At 35.5% G+C, this 24242-nt stretch overlaps 1 protein-coding gene across 3 annotated transcripts in view; it reads left to right on the top strand.

The window, feature by feature from the left end:
* KLHL1 (kelch like family member 1) overlaps positions 1–24242 on the top strand; it is a 355898-nt gene that overhangs the window by 305647 nt on the left and 26009 nt on the right. For all 3 annotated transcript variants that reach the window (XM_019827858.3, XM_011288605.4, XM_045054161.1), the window contains exon 8: positions 5068–5230. In XM_019827858.3, coding sequence (XP_019683417.1) covers positions 5068–5230 — 163 coding nt within the window. The remainder of the gene's footprint in view (positions 1–5067; positions 5231–24242) is intronic.

Below are 24242 nucleotides of genomic sequence, written 5' to 3'. Positions count from 1 at the left end.
ATATTTATATATACATATACAAACATGCATATATACGTACACATATATACATATGTACATGCATATAAGTTTAATATCATTGGGAAAATGTTATAACGTAATGTATATAAAATGTATATAATTTTACTTATATATTTTTCCATTCCCAATTATGTAAGTTATTTTTGTTTAATTCTTTGCACAGCACAACTGTGAGGTATTAATTTTATGAATCTTATTTATTGATTCATTGCTTCTAAAGTAAAACTATTTGATAACACTGGATTTAAATCACCCTAATCATTAGTTATGAGTACTTACTAGGTGCTACTGTATCCTTGATGGTTATTTTTGAAAACAGTTTAGAAAAGAAGATTAATAATAAATTCATGTCTATATTCCAGGCAATATACATATTGAAACCCCTAGTAATTTAAATGTATTTTGAGACTTCCAAAAGGTAATAATTAGTTATATTGTAGTAATTTATTTGACATAGTTATTAGGTCAAAAGAAACTTAAATGTATTGCTATTCATTTGAAAATAAGTGTTCTCGGGGTGCCCGGGCAGCTCAGTCATTTAAGCATCTGACTTCGGCTCAGGTCATAATATCAGGGTTCTTGTGTTCAAGCCCTGCATCAGGCCAGCACAGAGCCTGCAGCTTGCTTAGAATTCTTTGTCTCCCTCTCTTCTGCCCCTCCCCCACTCAGGCTTGTCTCTTTCAAAACTAAACATTAAAAAAAAAATGTTCTGTACCTAAACAAAAGAAGATCTCATTTTTTGCAGGCTAATGCTTTTCAAATTATGTAATTAATGGCAAAAATGCAAACAATAGAGCAATATTAAGAACTGGCTTTGTGTTGTCACAATTTTTAATTAAACATAATCTCTTTAATTTGGAAAATTTTAGAGCTTAGAATAAATTTAGCAATATTTTAAATGGATAATAATAACAAGGTTAGAGAAGAGCAATAATTTTTTTCAGGAAAAAAATTATCTGGTTGTATTGATATAGAAATAGTAAAATAAATATTTTGAGGTACATTATGTAAGTGGGAGTAAATTTTGCTTTAAGTGAAATATTTTGGGGAGTGACCTATCCAGATGGACCACGCCCCACTGATTACTTCCCATGTTCAAAGGCCTAAATTGCCGGTGCATACATTTATTCTCTGTAACCCATATAGAAAATGCTCAGCTTCAGTTTGTGCTACTTTATCTGAAACTTAGGGAGGGTTTTCTTCTTTCATTGAACGGTCTTGAAGGAAAATTATACAAAAAATTCTAATAAATATTTTACAGAGGAAATCATAAGGGGGATAATATGTGTAAGACCAACAGTTTAAGATATATAAATAATTATGTGTTCTGAAAAACTACATTTTGGTAACATAAAACATCAAAAGACATTTTAAAATTCTTTATAAGAAATAATCATGCAGTTACTAAGCTTGAGACATACAAAAATGTTTCCATTAAATTATTATTTTTTTAGTGCAGGTTTAATGTAGTTACTGAACAAAGCACAGAAAAATATTTTTACACTCTTAACCTTGCATTACTGCATCTGTAAGATATTTTTGGTAAACATAAGGAAAAAATTAAATGTATCATTCCAATTTTGAAATTATTCTGGTCCACTTACTAACTCTACTTAATGAGACCCTTGTGCAAAGGAATCATCACAGCTGCAAAAGTTATGCAAATCACATCATAAGGCATTCAGAGTCCATAAATCTGTGGCATTTTATATATGTTACACTATAGGACTGAAACATGTACAAAAAGTCAAATAATCTCAAACAGTTAAAAAAGCAAGTCACAGATCAATGATTTTTGTAGGGTATATATTTGACTAGGTAGTTATCAGATTGTATTAAAACTTGTAATGTGATGGTCCAGAACCTATTTTGAAAGTGAACAATAACCTCCCTCTTTCCAAATCCAATAGAAATTTGTACTTGGTCAGAAATATGATTACTCCATCCCCCTAGAAATACTCTCCACTCGTAGTTTTCAGATACCAAAAGCTTCTGCTTTTCCTTCCACCTATCTGGCCATTTCTTCTCTGGCTCTTTTGTTCTCTTTTGTTGTAATTGATTTTGAAGCCACTCAGGGCTAGATTTTGGTCTCTGTTACCTTCTCTCTTACTACTCTTTTCTTAACTGCCCTTATCTGATTCCATGCCTTCAAACTCCATGTCATTGCTGAGGAGTCCAAATTTATACATATAGCTCCAACATTAACTTGAACTTATGACAAGTATATTAAACAGCCTTTTTGAATACTCCACTTAGATGTCTAATAGTTCCCTCAGACATGATATCTTCAACATGTAGTTTTCAAACTTTTCAGTCAATTCACCTATCGTTGAAACATATTCATATACCCCAGATCCAATCCATTAGCATGTTCTAGAAACAAACCTCCAGAATTTTTATCAGAATAAAGCTCAAATATTTCCACTTTTCTCTATTTACTCTTTAACCTACTAATGCAAGATGCTATCTTATCCTTTTTGGATAACTACAATTTCCTCCTAACCATCTCTCTACTGCCTCCTAAACTGACTCCAACCCATTTACTACAACAAAATCAAAATAAATGTTATGGTGATAAAATCCCTCATTGATAAACACTTCAGTGATTTCCCTTTGCTCTTAGAATAAAATGTAAATTCATTAGATTCATGCTAATGATCTGGCCCTTTCTGATGGATATCTCCTTAAAAACTTCATTGATGTTTAACCTTTATCTCCATATATTTAATCATTATGGAGACATGGGAATGATTGTACATGCTCTTGTAAAATTCCATAAGATATATTCATCTCCTTTGGAAATTGCCCCAAACTTAACATTTATTCATCCTTTCTGATCCCACTTACTTTGAGCTGCCCCAAGAAAAGATCAACATACAAAGCTTATGTCCTTTGGCTTTGGCAGTCATTGCATCAGAACCCTGTCCTCCATATGCATATCTACTTACTAGTGTGTGTAAAATAGGATCCCTAAGTTGAAGATATGTATGACAGTAATTTGATATTCTAATCAGTTACTTTTTTCTTTATTAAATTATAATTGTATAATATGTGTGAAGGGCTTGCTTACTGTGAATCATGTACTTATTCCATTTTAGTTACATATTTATTGCCTAATAAATATGAGCTCAGCTCATCGAGGGCAGGGACTTTGTTGGCCTTGTTCACCTCTGTTCTTGGCACTGTGTCTTTGGTGATAAGAACAATTTCTAACACACAACAGACATTCAAATGAATGAGTGAATGAATGAGCAAACAAGGGGTTGTTTTATTTTCAGGTTCCTATTGAAAGAAAATTCTCCATGTGTCTCTCAAATTTCTGCATAACTTTGGAGCAAGGCACTGACCCCCCGCAAAAGGATGTTAATATAATGGAAAGTCTTAGAAGAGAGGATAATTCCTTTCTCCAAAGTGAAAGGCAGGCATGCTTTAAAAGCATGAAGATAATGTCTCCTTCTGTAGTAATAAGCACATGGGTTTAGTGCTCATGGCAAATCCATTTCCTTTCTTGTAATACAATCCACTGCATGTTCAAGTTCCAACTGAACTGCAAAAACATTCATTAGACAAATTTAACATGCAAGGGACTATTGTAAGATGGAAGAAAGCCCAGAATTTTGGCTGGACTCAACCTCACCAAAACAAAGCCAGGAGCGTTTTTAAGAGCTCAGGCAGGTGTAAGGGATTATAGGCAAAGTGTATTTGCTAATTGGCCGTACCCAAAGGTAAGGTAAATTTTCTGTCTTCACAACAAGAAGTAGTTTTACAACTTGAAGCAAGGTGTCAACTGAAGATAGGCTCTTGATATCTTTCTTGATGATTACATTTCAAATAAATAGTTCTCAGGTCCTTGAGAAAGAAGTCCTGAGTTGTAACACGAGTAGGAGGCATTTCAAAAGATTTCCATCTAAAAATATTGTGCAGAGAGAAATCTTGTGCAGAGAGAAATAATGTGCAATTACATGTTTTCTAAAATAAGTGCTCTAAGGAAAATGAGGTCAGGGCCCTCAAAGCAAGAAGAATCCTTTCTAAATTTTGGTCAAGCTGAAGGCAAAGTTAAGGTCATGTTGGTCATCCTCTTTGGGTCACCCTATTGGAACCAGGGCTTGAAGAACAAGTGAAAGACAAACAAACAATAAAAGGTGATAATCTATTACTGTTGTTATAAGTAATGAATTACCTTTCCCCTTTGACACACAACTCTCATGTCTTCTACCAATATACGTATATTTATGGCAGTCTAACTTGTCAGCTGGCAAGTAGGGTAAAATCACAGATTTTTCAGAGTCCTGACAATCAGGCTTTGAATTTTGAAGAAAAAATTCATCAGAATTGCTCTTTATATAATGAAATCATTTCAGCCAATATTAACATGATATATAAATATTTAGCAATTGCTAGAATTTAATAAAATTCATCTATGAAGAAAAGAATATACTGGAAAAGCAGTATATAGGAGTATCTGTCTATCATCTATCTATCATCTATCTATCATCTATCTATTATCTATCTCTCCTTTCATCCATGACTCACTATTACTTTGTTTTGATTGCTTGTGTTTAGTGATTTCGGCTTGTGACATGAAATGCTTCATATTTTATAAGTTTTAGATAACTTTATTATGAAGTTACCAAAAAGCCAAAACACAGAAAACCCTACCCTGAATTTCAAATTGATAATATTGTGTTGCTTAATGTAGCATCATTTAAAGTAACAAACTACTTTAAACCGCAGTATAGAAATGTTTTTCAGAAGTAGAGGCACACTGTGTATCATCTCTGATTTTTAGAATTTGCTTTTTCATAGAGATATAAATAAGCAAATTAATTTTCTTCTATAAAGCACCTAGATCATACTTATTTTGGTTCTAATTGTTTTCACTTTAATAAAATGATACAATTAATAGTAAATAGTTTCTACCCCATTGCATTTGTGTAGCAGCTAGAGCCTATTTTGAATTGCATCACAATTTGTACTGTTAATCTGATTTTTTTAAATCTCACTGTGAAGCACATTCATTCAGTTTTCATTTCCCCCATGTTTTAGGTGTAACAGTTCTTGAAGGCCCTATTTATGCTGTGGGAGGCCATGATGGCTGGAGCTATCTGAATACAGTGGAGAGATGGGACCCCCAGAGTCAGCAATGGACATTTGTAGCCAGTATGTCCATTGCCCGAAGCACAGTTGGTGTAGCAGCTTTGAATGGCAAGTGAGTAGATTTTTCTTTTTTCATCTGGAAAATATTTTTAGTAAATATTCTTCTTAAAATAACTTTTAGTAAGCTAATCCAATAAAAATCTTTTTATAGATTTTACAATTGTCATGTTTTTTTTCCTTTAATTTTGTCTTCATGGATAATTGAAAAATTAAGACTGCATATTTTTCTGGTTGTCTCTCCATATAAAACAGAAACCCAAACTCCTTCACATTAATTGCTGGTTAAAAGCAGTATGAAGTATAATTCATAAGAATTATTTCAACTAAAGATCTGGATATTTATATACTTCCTGGTAAAATTGTCTGAGAAGCTTTCAAAATGCTAATAAAAGTTTGGGGCTTCATATATATTCTTTGCATGATTATAGTAGTCTGTCCACTTTGTACTATTTCCAACCTATTGGCCTAAATCAGGAATTCTCAACCTCAATACTGTTGAAATTTGGGGCCAAATAATCCTTTACTGGAGCTGAGGCTCTGTCTTGTGCCTGAGTGTGCTCGGCAGAATTCTGGGTTTCTGTCCACTAGATGTCAGCTCCACCTTCATCCCAGTGTGACAACCAAAAAGTCTTCAGACATTGCCTGATATCCTATGGGGTTGACAAAATAGGCTCCCTCTCACTCCCATGAGAACCCTTGCCCTAAACAAAGTTAATAACAACTCGGGCCTGGGCAATGGCAAAAGCTTTCAATCTGGTTTCCCTACCTCTCTTTCTCCTACAGTCCATTTCCTAAATCAGCCAGAGCAATCCTTTTACAAATATGAAGCATATGTCATTCCTCTTCAAGGCCTTCTCTTTGCAAAGAGTATACAGTGCCTATCTTCACCTAAAGGTACCCACTGGATCTTCTCCTGGTGTACTCTACTTTTTTTTTTTCTCTTTATATCAGCCAAATTGCCCTTGTATCTGTGCCTCAAATATGGCAAGCTCTAACCTCTCAGTCCCTTTGAATTTGCTGTTTCATTTGTCCAGGATGATGTTTCTACCAATCCTAATGTGTCCAGATCCTTCTTATTGTTCAGATGCCATCTCAAAATTTGTCCCCATGGAGGTACTTCCTATCTACCCTCTTAAAATAGACCACCCTGCACACTACCTCAAACAATTTGCTTACTGTTCTTGAAATTACATACATTATTTTTTTTTAATTTTTTTTCAACGTTTATTTATTTTTGGGACAGAGAGAGACAGAGCATGAACGGGGGAGGGGCAGAGAGAGAGGGAGGCACAGAATCGGAAACAGGCTCCAGGCTCTGAGCCATCAGCCCGAAATTACATACATTATTGTTTTCCATCTCTTTTCACTAACATATGTTCAGTCAATGTTGAGATCTGTCTACATCATTCATTGTTATGAATGGGCATAATCCACATTCAGTATGTCTATTGAGTAAATGTTAAATAAATTTCCTTATCCAATTGAGACACTTTCAATCTCCTTTGACAACCTAATTTTTTTCTAAATATGTATATATTTAGAAAGTTATTATTATACCATGTTGTTAAAGAAGCTGATTTTGTCATCTAAATTGTAAATAAACATTTCCATGGAATTAAAGACTTGCAAATTCAAATTTTAATGGCTATGCAGTAGTCCACTGTCAGCAAGAAAAAAAGAAAAAAAGTCCTGAAGTAACTAGTTAGTCTCTGATTAGTATCTAAAGTACCTAACTATATCTAAAATATTTACATTTAACATAATATATATCTAAAATATTTCCCAAATTTTGATATTATCAATAAAGCTGCATTGCACACTGTTAGATGTAATCTTTTTGGGCAAATTACTGAGTATTTCCTTAGGAAGAATTTCTGCAACGTGGATTTCAGGGGAATTGGGACTGAGTTATTTTCAGGACTAAAATAAATATAATTTAAACCTTTCCTTCGTAAGATTTACCAAAAACTTTCTGAACAGCATTACATGAAAAATACCTTTTTCAGTGCATCCTGATCAACATTTTGTTGCCATTTGATACCACCTAAAAAGAAATTGAAAAATATTTTGTTAAAATGTAAATTTTTATAGTTGCAAGATTAAAGTTGTGTGTATTCCTTATTCTATTTGACCAAGTATATTTCTATATTTCTACTTTCATGGAATCTATAGCAATATTTTCCACTGGCATCAACATTGTGTCCATTTATTCTTTTAATTGTATATGTTTTGGCACACAAATTTCATGTTTGTGTATTTATATCAACCTATTTTTTGTTTATTATTTCCTCTGGCTTAGGCTTTTTCAGGTTTCACTTAAGTTATTTTAGGCAGAAAACGACATTGTTAGTGTCATAGATTTGAAAATCCCTTGAGGATTTTGCCTGGAAACAAATATCACAGGTATTTACATTTGAAATCTTTTCATTTGAGAATATGGACCCGCTTTCGTCTCTTAAAATCAACCTCTATACATTTTGGTGGTTTTTAATTTTGGCATGGCCTTCATATCTTATTTTGAGGTCTGTTCACATTTATTTATACTTTTGTGCATTTTTATTATATTTATTCATATATATTAATAATTATACACTTACAGTACACTAGAGAAAATACTTTATATATATATATATATATATATATATATATATATATATAATAGCCATCTTACTAAATGCATGTTAGTTCTATTAGTCTTTTATTTTATAATAACTGATTTTTTAGGAAAATAAACATATAGTAAACTAATAATGAAACTTTATCCCTTCTTTCTTAATATTTACATTTATTTCATTTTTACGGTATTGCTTTTACTTTTAAAATAATGCATAAATAGTAATGAGACCAGGTGTCCTTGTCTGTGTCCTCTAATTGGAAAGACTTTAAGGTTTCATAATCTGTGTATGATGTTAGTTGTTCTTTGAGATATATGTACTGCATGATGTTAAGGGCAAGTTATTGTCTGCAGTTTGTTTAGTGGATATTTTATCCTAAAAAAACAGCATTGGTTTCATGTTTTATTAAATTATTTCCAAGAATCTATTAAAAATGGTATCTTTTTTCTTTTTTGACCTATTCATGTGGTAGTTTATATAAACACTCTAACTGTAATGATCATTACATACATAAAATAAAACCAACTAATTGATGTTTCATTATTCCTTTGATATTTTGTTGCATTCCATATTCTAACTATGATTTTGCATCTATATGTGGTCCACATAGCTTTTGAAAAACCATTTCAGAACATTTTCCATTATGATATCTTAGATAATAATAATCACAACATGAATTGAGAAGCTTTCTACAATTTATCTGCTATAACTTGCTATAAACATCAGAAGTTTCTTGAGCAAGAGAAAGAAATAGTGGTAGAAAGTATACATACATGGTTATATATATTCCCTTTAAATTTTTTATTTTACTGGGACGCCTGGGTGGCTCAGTTGGTTAAGCATCCGACTCCAGTTCAGGTCATGATCTCACGGTTCATGGGTTCAAGCCCCACATCAGGCTCTGTGCTGTCAGCTCAGAGCCTGGAGCCTGCTTTAGATTCTGTGTCTCTCCATGTCTCGGCCCCTCCCCTGCTCATGCTCTGTGTCTCTGTCTCTTGCCCCTCCCCTGCTCATGCTCTGTGTCTGTCTCTCAATAACAAATAAACGTTAAAAATTTTTTTTAATTTTTATTTTACTGATATTTTAAAGTGGAATGCAGGCTTATTTTGTTTATAATTCTAGACTATTAATAATATTCCATTTTGTATTGTTATAAAACTTCCTTTTGTATTGTTATTTTCCTACTAATTTGATATTTTTATGTGCTAGCATATTTATTAATTTCATTTTGCCTTAGCTTTTGTCTGTTTCATTATTGTTCTTAATTTTTTTTTAAGTTTATTCATTTTTGATGGGGGGAGAGGGGCAGCGAGAGCACAGAGAGAGATGGCACAGAATCGAAGCAGCCTTCAGGCTCCAAGCTCTCAGCAGAGCTTGACGTGGGGCTTGAACCCACAAACCGTGAGATCATGACCTGAGATGAAGTCAGACGCTTAACAGACTGAGCCACTCAAGTGCTCCTGTATTTATTTTTAATCAAACATGTACATATACAGAAGCTATGCGTGTTTTCTCCTCTTGTTTTTTTATTCATCAATTTGTGCTTGACTTAGTTTTATTTATTGACTTGTTTTATGTCTTGAAATTCAGAATTTAATAAAAGATAGTATTAATAACTATCTTTGTAGTTTATTCTTTAATGTATAGAAATTTTATGTACTCAATCTCTTATAACTGGACATTTTAATAGTTTCCAGTTCTTGAATTAAGAATAGTGCTGGGGCACCTGGGTGACTCAGTCAGTTAAGCACTGGACTTCAGCTCATGTCATGATCACATGGTTCATGGGTTCGAGCCCCAAGTCGGGCTCTGTACTGACAGCTCAGAGCCTGGAGCCTGCTTCAGATTCTGTGTCTCCATCTCTCTCTGGCCCTCCCCCTCACACTCTGTCTCTCTCTCTCTCTGTCTGTCTCTCTCTCTCTCTCTCTCTCTCAAAAATGAATAACCTTAAAAAATTGTGTAAATACTTTGATAAGAACAGAGCTGCTGTGCATGTCTTTATGTACATCCTTTGTGAGCCTGGGTACACATTTTAGGTGGGTATAGACCTGGAACTGCAATTGTTAGGCTACGTGGCATTCTTGTGTTCAGCTTTAGTAGATACTGCTTTTGCAAGCTGATTTCCTAATTTATTTACACATTAAAAGTGTATTCAAATTCTGGGTACTCAGGGGGTACCTGGATGGCTCAGTCGGTTAAGCGTCCAACTTCGACTCAGGTCATGATCTCATGGTTCAAGAGGTCGAGCCTAGCATTGGTCTCTCTGCTGTCAGTGTGGAGCCTGCTTCAGATCATCTGTCTCGCTCTCTTTTTGCACCTCCCCTGCTCTCTCTCTGTCGCTTTCTCAAAAATAAAAACATTAAAAAAAATTCTGGATACTATATACCTCACTGACTTGGTAATGTCATTCTTTTATCTTTTATGTTTTTTATACATTCTAGTGGATAGAGCTATCACATTCCACTAAAGATTAATGAGATTGAACATTTTAAAAATGTTTATTAGTCATTTGTCTATCTTCTTCTTGAAGTATATGTCTTGAAGTATATGGCTTTTAAATTGGCTATACATGGAATTCATCATTTTGATCGTTTCTCTTACCCTTGTAATTTTTGGTCAGCTAGGTTATATAATATCTTAAGAAATCCTGTTTTCCTCTAATAACATACTTCATAACAAGTATCAGAGTGTGACAGTATTTCATCTTAGTTTTTATTCATGAAATTGTTACATTTTGAGTACTTTTGTCCCAAATTTAATCCAGATATTCTACGTAAGTATTTTAAATGACTTCATTTTCAAATAATCTTTCTCCTTTACATCAAAATATTATAGCTCTCATTTGAGTACCTTTTTTTTTTCCTGAGTGTGATTTAATGACCTAAAAATTCTGTGATTTGATGACTGTCTATTAATGTCTAGTTGCTTTTTCTGTTTTACTCAGAGAGAAACATAATTACTAGAAAGTGACCTTTCATGGTTCAGACTCATAGCAGAAAATTGTTTCAGCATTACCCTCGACAGGCATTTATCTTTTTCTCATCTCTACTGACATGATTTTTTTTCTCCTTGTTTTGTTTTCACATATTGCTAATGTGTCATTCTAACCTGACTGTTGCTTCTCTGAAGATTATTTTGAATAATTTTCCCAATTAGACTAATAAAAGCCAATTAACAGTCCTTTTAAGTTTAGATTCTTTATGATACCATTTGTTGAGGAAAAATAAATAATTGCTTCATGGCTTAAACTTAATGAGTATATTCCGATAAATTCAAGAGCAAAATTATATCAATTTCATGAAACATTTTGGTCAATCTTCCAATAAGACAGAGTAAGCTAAGTAGTAGATATGTCATCTGATGCCGGCAGAGTCAACATACTTGATAAATGAAGGAAACACAACAAAACAGTGAATAGACATTGCGATGTGGTCATTGGCCATATAAAACCTCAGAGTCCCCAAATAGTATCTGTTCTAGTGAGTCTTTTTGTTTTTTCTTTGCTCTCTGTTGATTCTCTCAAACTTTGTAGCCAAACGGTCTTTCTGGTTTGTTTCTCTTTATTTCCTGAGTTAGCTCAAGAAGCAGATACTGATACTGTCTGAGCACACCCATAAATAGGCCTGAATTTTTAATCAATGTATGCTACAGAGAATCTTCAAAACAAACAAGAAAAAAATAGCTGGGTTCGCTTCATGATTCACTGTGGCAAAACTTATTCTGCTCATTCATTCAAAACTTCATACTAATAATACTCACGGGGCAGTTGCAATTTCTGTGCAGCCTGAAACTGACACAGTTTGAAGAATCTTACAAAATAAATGTGAGTTGTTTTCTCCAGTGTGCACCAATATCTAGCACAGTAACTTAAGCCTCAAGGACTGTCATTTGCAAGGCGCCTTCCAAGAGAGATAGTATTTTTAGTTTTGTATTCAACTTTACTATTCTTTTTCATAAGCTGGGATCCCAAATTGCCTAAATTTTTGTATGATAAATAATTTGTATTAAAATTGTATTGTCTTAGATTCACACATTGAAAAACAACTCCTTGTTTGCTGAGTTTCCCTGGGACTACTAAGACGCTCAAGAAGTATGTAATTTATCTCCTGGAAAAAACTTTTTTTTTTAAGCTGGGACTTAGTTAATTTAACAGATTTACAGAAAGTGGGGGAGCACTGTAATGAAAAGGAACAATTTGTGTCAAGCCCCTGAGTGTGACATGCAAACAAAAGGAGGACAAGTTAAGTTTGGCTGTGACATAATGAGAGAGAGTGGCCGCAAGGATTTGGAGAGAAAGGCAGACCCTGGGTCATACAGCAACTTAGCTAAGGTAAAGATGTTATAAAAGGTTAAGAAAGGGCAGTGACACGGTTGCATTTTATGAAGATCACTCTGGCTGAAGAATAATTTATAATTTTCCAAGGAAACTATAAAATTATCAGAGTCTCATCACTCTAGTAGACTGGATATAGTGTATTCCCATGGTCCAAAGGGATTATTGGATAAACCATGCCTCAGAACTAGAATGTAGAGCAAAGAAAGACAGTTCATTTGAGCTCCCTGTGGAGCATGGCTGCTTCCAGATCCCTCAGTCTGGCATAACACTATCTGTTATGATTGACACCTCGCCTTCCTTCTCGTCTCCACTTCTACCGGCTGCCTTCCAGCGCCCTATGTCCCAGCCATACCGAATCACTCAGTTTACTCGAACATGCTGACATGGTACACATACTTTTGCCCTTTCACAGATTCCTCTCTCTGCTTCAATTTCTTTTCCATTTTTTTTTTCTTAATATCTCGTGACTCTGCACTCACCTCCCACTGTCCACCTAGTTTCTCTGCTCAAATTTTCACCTCATCTTTGGATACATTTGAAATCTCTCCAAAGTGACACAACTCTAGCCTAGCACAACTCTCGTTGGTTCTCTATGCGCATTAAATTCCATGTGGCAACATCAATACTAAAAGGATTCAGGTTATTGCATTTGAGGACAATAGTGTCAGGAAGTATTAAAAATGCATTAGCTTTTCTTTTACCCAAATAAAACCTAAATGAGACCATTTATATTATTTTCCATCATCCAAAGCCTAGTTCAATCTGTACCTTTCCATAAACCACTTTTTTAACTTCACCCATTTAAATTTAATCATTCCTTCTTTTGTGTCCCCAGGACACATGATTAATACTTTTTTCTGCCATTTGTCAAAATCCTATTTCAGGGGAACATAGGTGCCTTTTCTTTAACAAATTCTATAGATGAATCACCCTTTTTCAAGAACTGAAATCCAAGAACTTAATCCATTAAAAAAAATGTACAAACATGTACCGGCCATGGTGATATGTCAAAGAAAATAAATCAAATCTGCCCTCAGAGAGCTTACATTATGTTAAAGGGAAATAGGAAACATGAAAGGAAGGAAATGCAGAATTGTAATCGGTGGAGAGGAGTTGCTGACAAGGAAATATGGAAGGATTAGGTAGTAGAGACCATTTCTGCCAGGTGTTAGGTTAGTGAATTCTACCAATTTTTGGAATGTGGTTAATTGACCCCAATTCTGTGCATATTTACAAGTAGAGGTTTCTTGTAAAAAAAATGGGCATGTTCTAATAATTAGAGTTAAGTGTTTTCTATCAGACTTCTACATACAACCTTGCTTACCGGCCATGTTGCAATGTCAGCAAATCTAAACTAGATTTGCCACAGGCATCCACGTTTCATAGCAAGCAGGAACAAGAGCATTCACAGAACCTGTTGTAAGCTTACTGAAATTCTGCTCGCTGTACTGTTAAGATACTCTAACAGGAACATCTCATGAGAGAGCTCCCTGAGGGCAGATACTAGAGTATTCTGACAGCAGCACTGACAAGACTTCTCTTGGGATCAGATTAAAGAGTTCTCTATCCATTGAGAAACAAAGGATCACACAGAGTTCTGGATCCAGGGAGTTGCTTCAAAGGTTTTACACTGTGGGGGGTGTGAAATTCTTGTATTTTTATTATGCAAAGGAAGGGATGTCTGAACATAGTTTCTAGGTAACAATATGTTGTGAGTGAAAATTATATTTTGAATATCATAGGCTTAGTCAGTAAGACCTTCAAATATGGAAGCTGTGGTATTGGAAACACTTTCTGTAGCCACGCAACTGGTAACCAAAGGGTTAATGGGACTGCTGTAAGCTGCAGACTAATAAGAACACCTGTGATGTTTTACTCAGATCTTTTTGTTTTGCCTTTGAATTTCCCTCACTCTCCTGCTTCAGGAGGGTGGAGGGGGTAGATTTGAGACTTGTCCTTCAGTCTCTTTGTTTGGCTGCCTCTGGAATAAATCCTTTCCTTGCTGCATATGCCATGTCTTAGTGATTATCTTTGCTGCACATCTGGCAGAGGAACTTAAGTTTGTTTACAGATTTGGTGAGCCAGGCAGAAGCTCTTCGCCCTTGGTTTGTAGGTCCCCAGCTGCTAGCAGGCGTTAGGTGATGAGTCCATGCAGCAGCTGGGACTCTTTGTCCTAGAGAGCATCCCTGGGGCCCCACTCCTACTATGGCAAGGAAATGGTTTTTGATTTCAGTTTGGACAGACATCTCATGGTGAGTATTTTGTGTGCAACCACAGACGAGCTTAGTCTTCTCCAGTTTGGTTTGGTTTACATTCTTCCACCCATTCGGTTACCTCCAAATATGGGGTTGTGTTCTTTTGGCCTCTTTTTCTTGATTAAGAAAAGGATGACTAGGAAGCCATTTAGTTCAGTAGGTGACGTTCTGACTTTTAGGGAGGAACCAGTGCTCACAGAGTTACTCTGGACTTAATTTGGTTTGGTTATTGATGCAGCTTATAGTAAAAAACAACTTTGTTCTCATTGGAGAATGGGAAATGATAGTTTGACCCCTGCATGTGGCCCTTTGGGCTGTATTCTTTAAAACTTGGCAATCTTTTTTTTGTGCAATACTGCTTGGACACAATATTTGTTAGACTCCAGATAAAAATGGCCAATTAATGGATCCATAAATTGTAATACCATCTTGCAATTAGATTTGTGTTGTAAAGAGAGATATTTGGAAATTAGGCCTTTAACATGTTTTTTGTTATCTTGTTTTTATATTTTAGGTGTCTCCACATATGTTGTAAATGTGATATTTTCTGTACTTCTGGATTGTATTGCTAAAATTAATTTGCAAAAGAGCTCTATTTAGTCAGTTTAAAGGTAAACACTTATAAAAATTGGGCATTCTAAGACTCAGAAATATAGAAACTAACCCAATTGTTTTGCAAGTTCACATGATATGGGAAAATAATTCAGTTAAAGATAATTTAACGTTGTTTTAATTAAAAATGGACATGTCTTCAGAATGATCAGAATTATGTATGAAATTTTTATTCTTTCTGTGCTTATTGAATGTCAAATAAGTTCAACTTATCTCCATTGAAAAATTCATCAGAAAAGAAAAAAAAAAACAACTGGACTTTGTCCAATGCCTCATGAAGTTTTATGGGTAATCTAAAAATAAAAATAGATATAAATAATTTTAATACATGTAATTAAGACTACTGGAAATAATAAGGGAAACAACTCTGTATGCAAGGGAAATGAGACTGGGTATTTATAAAGGGGAAACTTAGGACAAACTCTGAATGTAAAAACGACAGCTGTAGAAGGTTTATGAGAAGGGGATCTTTGGAAAGGAATTTTGTATGTGGTTCAGACTGACTAAGATTATGGAGATTAGTAGGTAAGGTAGTTTATTAGGGAAGAGAAGGAAGCATACTCAGCAAGATTAGGCAGAAGCTGAGCAGTGATACAATATCAACAGAAACCTTAACTAATTCTCTGAGGAGTTCCAAAAGTTGAATTACCCTTCATAACTATTCTAAATTTAGGCAAAAGGGCTGGGCTTTTATGACAGTCATAGGATGTGACCACCTGGACAGAGGGCATGCCCTTGGCAAGGCAGCTGTCTTCAGTCAAGGCGATCCCTGATGGCCTCTGAGAGCTGAGGACTCTTGGCAGCCTTCCTATAGCTGAGAGTCCTTCATTCCTGATAGAGATTCTAGTCAGCACATCACAGCATCTAGCGCAAGAACTCAGATCCATGCAGTGCCCTGGATGTCCTTGTCTCAATAAGTATATATCAACATGGGAGATGACAGGGAGGAATAAAGGAGGAACTGCATACATTTTTTAAAAAAAATTCATCTTGTTGGAATATAATGTATTTTTGACTAATTAGGCTTATTTCTTTGGTATGTCAAATTACACAGAAAGCATTGTCAGATAAGTGATGATAAATCTTCTTAAGTTGTATTATATAGTTGAATGTTATAACTATTCTAGAAATTAAACAAAATCCCTAAGGTTTTGATACATTCTGGTGTAAATGTCATCAAGTGTAATTCTAATTATTAAAGTGTTGTATGTCACAGAATTTTCTTGTCAATTTCACCATAATGACAAATACAAGTCTCTGATATCTTTAAGGTCATAAAACTCAACTAAGAATTTCTAGAAGTAATGGGAAAGCTGCATCCAAAGAGACTCTTCTTTCTCTAAAGTTTTCTCTTCCAGACTTAAGGCTATCTATGACTTACAGAAATTTGATAAAATATTTCTTTGTAAACAAATATGAAACATTTATCTTTTTCTCCTTACAATCCTTCCAGAAATCAAAAATTCTCAGTGAGTATTCTAATATTTCCATGATAACGTATTTATTTGCAGGAGTTCAGTAAGAATCTGGTCTCCTTGTGACAAGACACTGTTGGAAACACTCATTTGACTGAGGCTTTGGCTGGACAGTCGTATTTGAGGGAGCCAATCATAGACTCAGATATGACCATGTAGTTTCAAAGAGCCAAGGTTGGCTTTGTGCAGCCAATGAAGCCCCTTGGAAAAATCCTAAAACCTTGTTTATAAGATTCCAGGAGTCATACCAGGGCAGTAAAGAAGTTACTTCCTGGTAGGTGCAGAAACTTCAGGATATTTGGGGGACTTATAGATGAGAGGAATTCATCCAGATCTGCAGGCATTGCAGGCAAAGCCTGATAGCAAGTATTCTCTTAGCCTTGAGAAACTTAAAAATTCAATCTGAAATTCCTTATGAAAATTTCCAGCAAAAGGCACCTGGGTGGCTCACTTGGTTAAGCATATGACTTTGGCTCAGGTCAGGATCTCACAGTTTGTGGGCTGGGCTCTGTGTTGGGCTCTGCACTGACAATTTAGAGCCTGCCTGGGATTCTCTCTCTCTCTCTCTCTCTCTCTCTCCCTCTCTCTCTGCCCCTTCCTTGCTCACATGCTCTCTCTCTCTCAAAAGAATAAACAAGCAAAACTAAAGAAAAAATTCCAGAAAAGTAGATTTTAAAAAAAAGAAAAGAAAATAAACCTATATTGGCCAATCACTATTCTTGTTGTGCTTATGTAAATAATGAACCCAAGTTTGTTAAAATTGGACTTATTTTACAAATTAGTCTTAATTTGGCTATCTTTGGAAATGAGGGTGATTTTAGAGAGATATTCTGTTTCAGTAATATGCCTTTGTGGATGTTAGATTCTAGCTCTGATTAATTGTCTTTGAATATTTGTTGTTTGCCTAAAAACTGGACGAGATCCTGAATTATTCTGTTTTCTCAAATATCTGGCAAGACTCTCCCAACAGAAGTTTCCATTTTTTTTCCCCATTCTCTTGACTTGGAATCACCAAGAACTAAAACGACTATTTTTTCCTGAAGCCCTGAAAACTGAAACTAGACAACTTGAGGTAAACTTCAGAGAAAAATTGCCACACGGTCCATGTTTAGATGATCTTAATGGCTGTTCCTATATAGGCCGCTCAGAAAGATCACCAGAGACACACAGATAATTCAATAGGTTTATTCTGGCCATCCCAATTTGATGCATCTGCCATTGGGAAATCCAGACACTGAGATGTTTATGGACAGACAGTTTCATGGATCAAAGACGAGGAAGAGCTGGATGCAGTGGTAACCCATCAGTTATTGTCCACTGTTGAGGGCACCAGAAATTATACTGTACAAGAACCCAAGGGCACAGTTGGGAAGATTAAGATGCCAGGTTGGCAGTCCATACAAAAACCCCAAAGACTCTATAATGGCTTTATTACTAGACATAGACGTAACTAAATAAAAACCCCAATATTCCTTGGAGACCTCAAAAGAGCTAAGGAATGGGGATTTGGACACCATGCTGGCATTAAAAACAGATGGAAATATATTGAATCCTTATCCCAGAACACTGTATGGAAGAAATGATTAACCATATTCCCCAAGGCATCCAATAAAGGCGAAATACCACTCTTCAGTGGATCCGGAAGTGTATTGTTGGTCCCAGTCTTCAGAGAACTATGGAAAAATGTGACACTGTAATAAAAACAATCCTAAGGCTGGGCTCTTCGGTCCCAGTCTTCAGAGAAATATGGAAAAATGTGACACTGTAATAAAAACAATCCTAAGGCTGGGCTCTTCCCATTCTAAAAGGTGTACAACTTCGAGGTGCCTGGGTGGCTCAGTCGGTTAAGTGTCCAACTTCGGCTCAGGTTATGATCTCACGGTCTGTGGGTTTGAGCCCCAAGTCAGGCTCTGTGCTGACAGCTCAGAGCCTGGAGCCTGCTTTGGATTCTGTGTTGCCCTCTCTCTCTGTTCCACCCCTGTTCATGCTCTGTCTCTCTCTGTCTCAAAAATAAACATTAAAAGGTATACAACTTAGAGGCACTGGACCTGGAGAAGACTGGTAAGTAGACTTTACCATGATGCCAGAAACAATAGGTAATTTTCAATATTTACTAGTATTTGTAGACCCTTTTACAAGCTGGATTGTAGCCTTTCCATGACCTTCAGAAAAGGCCTCAGAAGTTGTCAAAACAGTTGCAAGCAAAATCATTCTTAGGTTTGGATTGCCACTAACAATTTGGAGCAACAATGGACCTGCATTTGTGGCAAAAGTCACATAAGCAGTGTTCAATGCCTTGGTCATTGAATGGAAATTACACATTTCCTGGACTCCACCCAACTAAAAAAAAAAAAAAAAAGAACTTTGGCAAAGATATGCCAAGAAACCAACTTAACATGGGGGGAAAAAACCCTTAGGTAAGAGTGGCCCCTAGAAGTAGGCAGGGATTAAGCCCCTGTGAAATGTGAAGACTCTTCCTACATTCTTCCATGATTTAGAAGTCCCTGATGAGGCTTACATTAGGAAATTGGATATTATCAGGTACATTCAACACAGCAGGTTGATGTACCCCACCGTTATACCCTACACCTCCCAAATTCTGGAGACTTGCTGTTATTAAAGACGTAGAAAACCGAGCACCTAGAGTAACAGCTCCAACCTTGTTGGACAGGATCTTATGAAGTGCTTTTTACCACCCATTCTTCAGTGAAACTTAAGGGAATTAAGCCATGATTCATCATACATGCATGACAAGAATCCACAGGTTCCCTACACACAGTCAGTAAGGAGAACTTTGAAATAGCCTGCTTGGTCTAGCAAGTCTCTGATGGACCTAAAACTGCTATTTAGGAGAACTGGTTTGAAGATATCAGTCAATAAGTACAACAAGCTACTTGTTTACAACAAATCTCCCCTAAGGTCCTAGATAAAACAGAGTGATAACCAAAGTACAAAAACTTTGGTAATGCAAAATGTTGGGTTTCAACCTGGAACTAAATGCTCCATTCCTCTAATCCCAATCTTCCCCCATTCCAGCCAAAAGTAAATAGAGAGGTCATCATCCCAATTCCCTCAAGAATGAGCAATGATCAAAAGACAGTGGGGATGGAAACTAGTAACCAAAAAGTTAACAGGGCTACTCTCAGCTGCAATTTTTTTCATTTTTTCCCCCAAGTTTATTTATTTATTTTGTAGGCAGAGGGTAGAGAGGGAGAGAATCCCAAGCAGGCTCCACATTGTCAGCACAAAGATTGACACTTGGCTTGATCCCACAAACCATGAGATCATGACCTGAGTCAAAATCAAAAGTCGTACACTTACCTGACTGAGCCACCCAGGTGCCCCTCAGTGGCAAAGTTTCACCAGCTATTTTCCATTTGACTTTAGATTTCCCCTACTCTACTCTTTCAGAAGGGCAGTTTTGAGGCTTGCCCTTCTGTCTCATTTGGTTGCCTCTGGAATATACCCTCCCTTTGTTGCACACTCCATGTTTCAGTGATGGTCTTTGCTACTCATCAGGCAGATGAACTCGGGTTTGGTTACAGTCATCCCAAAGTATGCACTATGGATAAAGTATGACTATTAAAAATTATAATAATATACTCTATATTGTAAAGTATGAACTATTAGCAATGTATAAAGTTAATTAAATAATTTTACCCAGGATACAGTTTATACAATGTTAATTTTCTTGGAAAAAGACAACATGAGATCAGGAAAGACTTTCTAGCATAAGTGATGAATCACTGTTATCTACTCCCAAAGCCAAGAGCACACTGTATACACTGTATGTTAGCTAACGTGACAATAAATTACATAAAATAAAATAAATAAGCAAAAAATAAAATAAAAGATGGATTATTAAATTTTATTTATTTTGAGTACTTTTGATGTACATTGTTACGGTAGTTTCTGGCATATAAGATAATGATTTAACTTCTCTATATCTCATGTTATGCTCACATAGTTATGTTATAACTACCATCTGTCACCTTCCTTACAGCACTATTATAATATCATTGACTATATTCTCTATTTTGTGCCTTTTATTCCCATGACTTGTTCCATGACTGGAAGCCTGTGTCTCCCCTTTGCCTTCACCAGTTTTGCCCACTCCCACCCCTTTCCCTCTAACAACCTTCAGTTTGTTCTCTGTAGTTATTTACTTTTTAAATGTATTTATTTTTTTTATTTTAGAGAGAGAGAGAGAGAGAGGGAGAGGGGCAGAGGGAGAGAGAAACAATATATATATAAAATATATATATAATATATAAATAAATATAAATATATATTTATATAAATATAAAATATATAAAAATATATTTTTTAACTTTTAACATTTATTTTTGAGAGACAGAGACATAATGCAAGTGGGGGAGGGGCAGAGAGAGAGGGAGACACAGAATCTGAAGAAGGCTCCAGGCTCCACGTTGCCAGCAGAGCCCAATATGGGGCTCCAACCCATGCACCGCGAGATCACGACCTGAGCGAAAGTCAAACGCTTAACCTATTAAGCCACACAGGTGCCCCAGAAATAAAATCTTAAGCAGGCACCATGCTCATCATGAAACTTGACAAGGGGCTCAATCCCAAGACCCTGGGATCATGATCTAAACCAAAATTAAGATTCGAATGCTCCACCGGCTGAGCCACCCAAACACCTCTATTCTCTGTATTTATAGGTCTGACTCCTCTTTTTGTTTGTTTATTAACATGTGGAATCTAAAGAAACAAAACAGAAGATAGATTCTTAAAGGGGGAGGGTGCACTCCTACTTTTTTCTTTGTCCTGATGTTTGAACTGTGGTTGTGATAGCAGGGGCTACCTCAGGCAATCAGCACAAGAGAGTTTGCAGAGAGCTCTACAATGGGATTTTAGCATTACTGTACATTTCCCAAGTAAGAAGTGCTGGCAATTGTTTTTCCACACTGTCTTGCAAGGATATTTGTAAATCAAACAGCTATGGAAGATAGAACCACTGTCTTTCTTTGGAGCAGAGAGCAGATTCATTCCTTGGCCAGAATAATAAAGATAATGGCTCCTTTCACAGCAAAGCTTGGCAGGTTTGTTTGGCAGCTTTCTTTAATGAATTAGCATTTCCTAAACTTAATGTTCCTCAGATGTGAGAAAGGCCAAGCCCCGCTGCATGTGCAGTATTTACTTGAGTCTCTTATCTACCCATTGCGACTTGGCAGGGGACAAGACCCAACGTAAACATGAAGCTCATGTTGCTTATTGTGCTGTGAATAGTAGCATTTTTTTCCTCTGACCTAGGAGTCTTGTGTCTTCTTCCAGCATCTATGAAGCTAAGATAGGCTAATTTGTTAGATTTCAAGTAGTAAAACAATTTCAGATTACTCACAGTTCTTGACAAAAGGTCATACTCTACAGATGATATGCTTTCAAGTGGGAAACAGCCTGGGTCTCAACACGTTTTAACCCATATCCAAATACAGGATTTGTTTCCTGAAACTGCTATATTTTATTTACTACAATTTTAAATATGCGGCACTTGCTCAGATGGGCACCTGGAAATTAGGTCTTTAAACACTGAGACCTGGTAGCTAGACTTGAGGTTAAACTCATCGGTGTGCTGAATAAACACCTAAGTTAGGGAAAGTAGTGTGGGAAGACTCAGATTCTTGCCATTCTCTGCAAAATTCAGAAAAGTTTACTCACATCAGGGATATTTTTGATCTCCTGCCAATTTTTGACATGCAAGGGATACATCGGTCAATAGTCACAGCAAACTGAACTAGGAACCTGATGATGCCTAAGAATGTTATTTCTCTGTGCTTTTCTCATTGCATACGAGTGGAATCCCAGTGCAGCAGCATACCATACAAGCCCTTTATTCTCACCAGCTGCACTTCTTCGTCCCCTCCTTCCCAGCCACCCCTTCCGTCAATGTGACATACCTGCCACTCTTTATTTATCACCTGCTGTGACCTTTCATGCCTCTTGTCTTTATGCATAATGCTTTCCCTGCATGTAGTGCTTTCCCCCCATTTCTTCATCGTACAAATTTCTACTCCTCTTTCACTTCTAAGTTAAAATGTCACGTTTCCTTTCTCTCTGTGAAACTGTCAGCTGCCACTTCCTATCATGTCAGTGCATTTACTTCTAGCATCAGATTCTTCTCTGCTCTTCAGATTCTCAGCATCTAATTTGTCATTGGAGTGAAACAAAGCAGGGAATCAACCTAAGTTATGACTAAATAGCTTGTGAGGGCAGATCTGAGAAGATAATCGTCCATGTAGTTATGTGTATACATTATAGCCTTTTTTCTAACTGCTTGAGAGTATACTGTTTCTATCTGTTGGTTATTTTTATAACTTTAACAATACTTACAGTAATAGTTATTATTGTTACTTATTTTTCCATTTAATTCTTAGCCACTTAGCAAATTTATGTTTCAAAATAAGTGGGTTAGAGATGTTGTTTGATAGCATATATTTGTAAAGTACATAATTTTCAAAATCTTTCAAGTATTAAAATACATCATTAGTTTTAACTAGGAATTCATAAAGCAGTCCAGAATGACACTATTATCTTTTACACAAATGACAGTTTCCTCATTTCTTTTTCAAAGTTCATTTTTGAGGAAAAATTCAGTGCATTTACTCTTATCAAGTAATTTTGCCTTTGTATTAATCAATATATTATACTGAAATTATAGTAATTTCATTGTTCACCTGTGGACTATATAATACCATAAAATCTATATAGAAAAACATTATGAGTGACATGTACCAAATGAAAGAAACCATGATAACATAGCCTAGGCTGCAGTAGGTAATTTATAAAATAATAGCTACTATACATCAAACATTTATGTTACAAAAGGGACTGTCAAATATTATGTCATTTTCATTAAGGCATTACATAAATTTCTTTTTTGTGTAATCCCTGTGTTACTGGATTTTACTAAGGGAGGGTTCACACAGAAGAAAGAGACTGAATAAATAGTGTTTGAAGTATACATAATTACATTAAAGAAGTCATTGATGTTGTAACTTGTGGACTTTGCAGGACTATTTAATTTCCAAATAAAAGGCTATACTCCCAAGCTCAATATTTGAATTCTGTAATGTAAGCAATATGCTTAATTATCATTAGTTTCTATATACATTTAACTATGTATTTGTAGGTTAGTATTTTAAATAATTACAGAAAAAGAAAATATGTGATACATTCTTCCACATAAATACTGTATTAGCAATGCTGGGTTCAGCTAAATCAATACTATAATTTGTCAGTGTAATGTGTATAAATAAAGGAGTAGCTTGAAGTCAACAATTCCTTTAAAACAATAGAAAAAATGGGGGATACTTTTCTTATATATAAATTCTGTACCAGGGATTGTGCAAGATGCCTTGTATGGAGATACTTACTCAATAAGTAAAATTTCTGCAAAATTTTAAATAATATCTAAATTTTAATAATTTAAATGACAAATATTTAAATTTTAATAATTTTAATTTTAAATTTTAATAATATCTCATGATTAGAGCATACTTCTTTTGAGTTAGATGTTCATAGAAATAAATGAAGTTCAGATTTCATAAAGTATTTAGAATGAGAAAAACTTCTTAGTGAATATTTCGCTTCTGGGTGTTTCTGCGAGTTAAATTGTCCAACACTTGTCCTTTAAAATGTTCCTGTTGGTTAATTTCAACACACTGAAGACTGAGACCTAGCAGACAACCATGAGTAATCAAGCAAAGAGGCCTACAGCCATAAAGGGCACACTTGGGCAGTCAGTTACATT

The sequence above is a fragment of the Felis catus genome, chromosome A1, assembly GCF_018350175.1.
Source record: "Felis catus isolate Fca126 chromosome A1, F.catus_Fca126_mat1.0, whole genome shotgun sequence".
Taxonomy (NCBI): domain Eukaryota; kingdom Metazoa; phylum Chordata; class Mammalia; order Carnivora; family Felidae; genus Felis; species Felis catus.
This window is presented reverse-complemented; position numbering and strand designations above follow the sequence as displayed.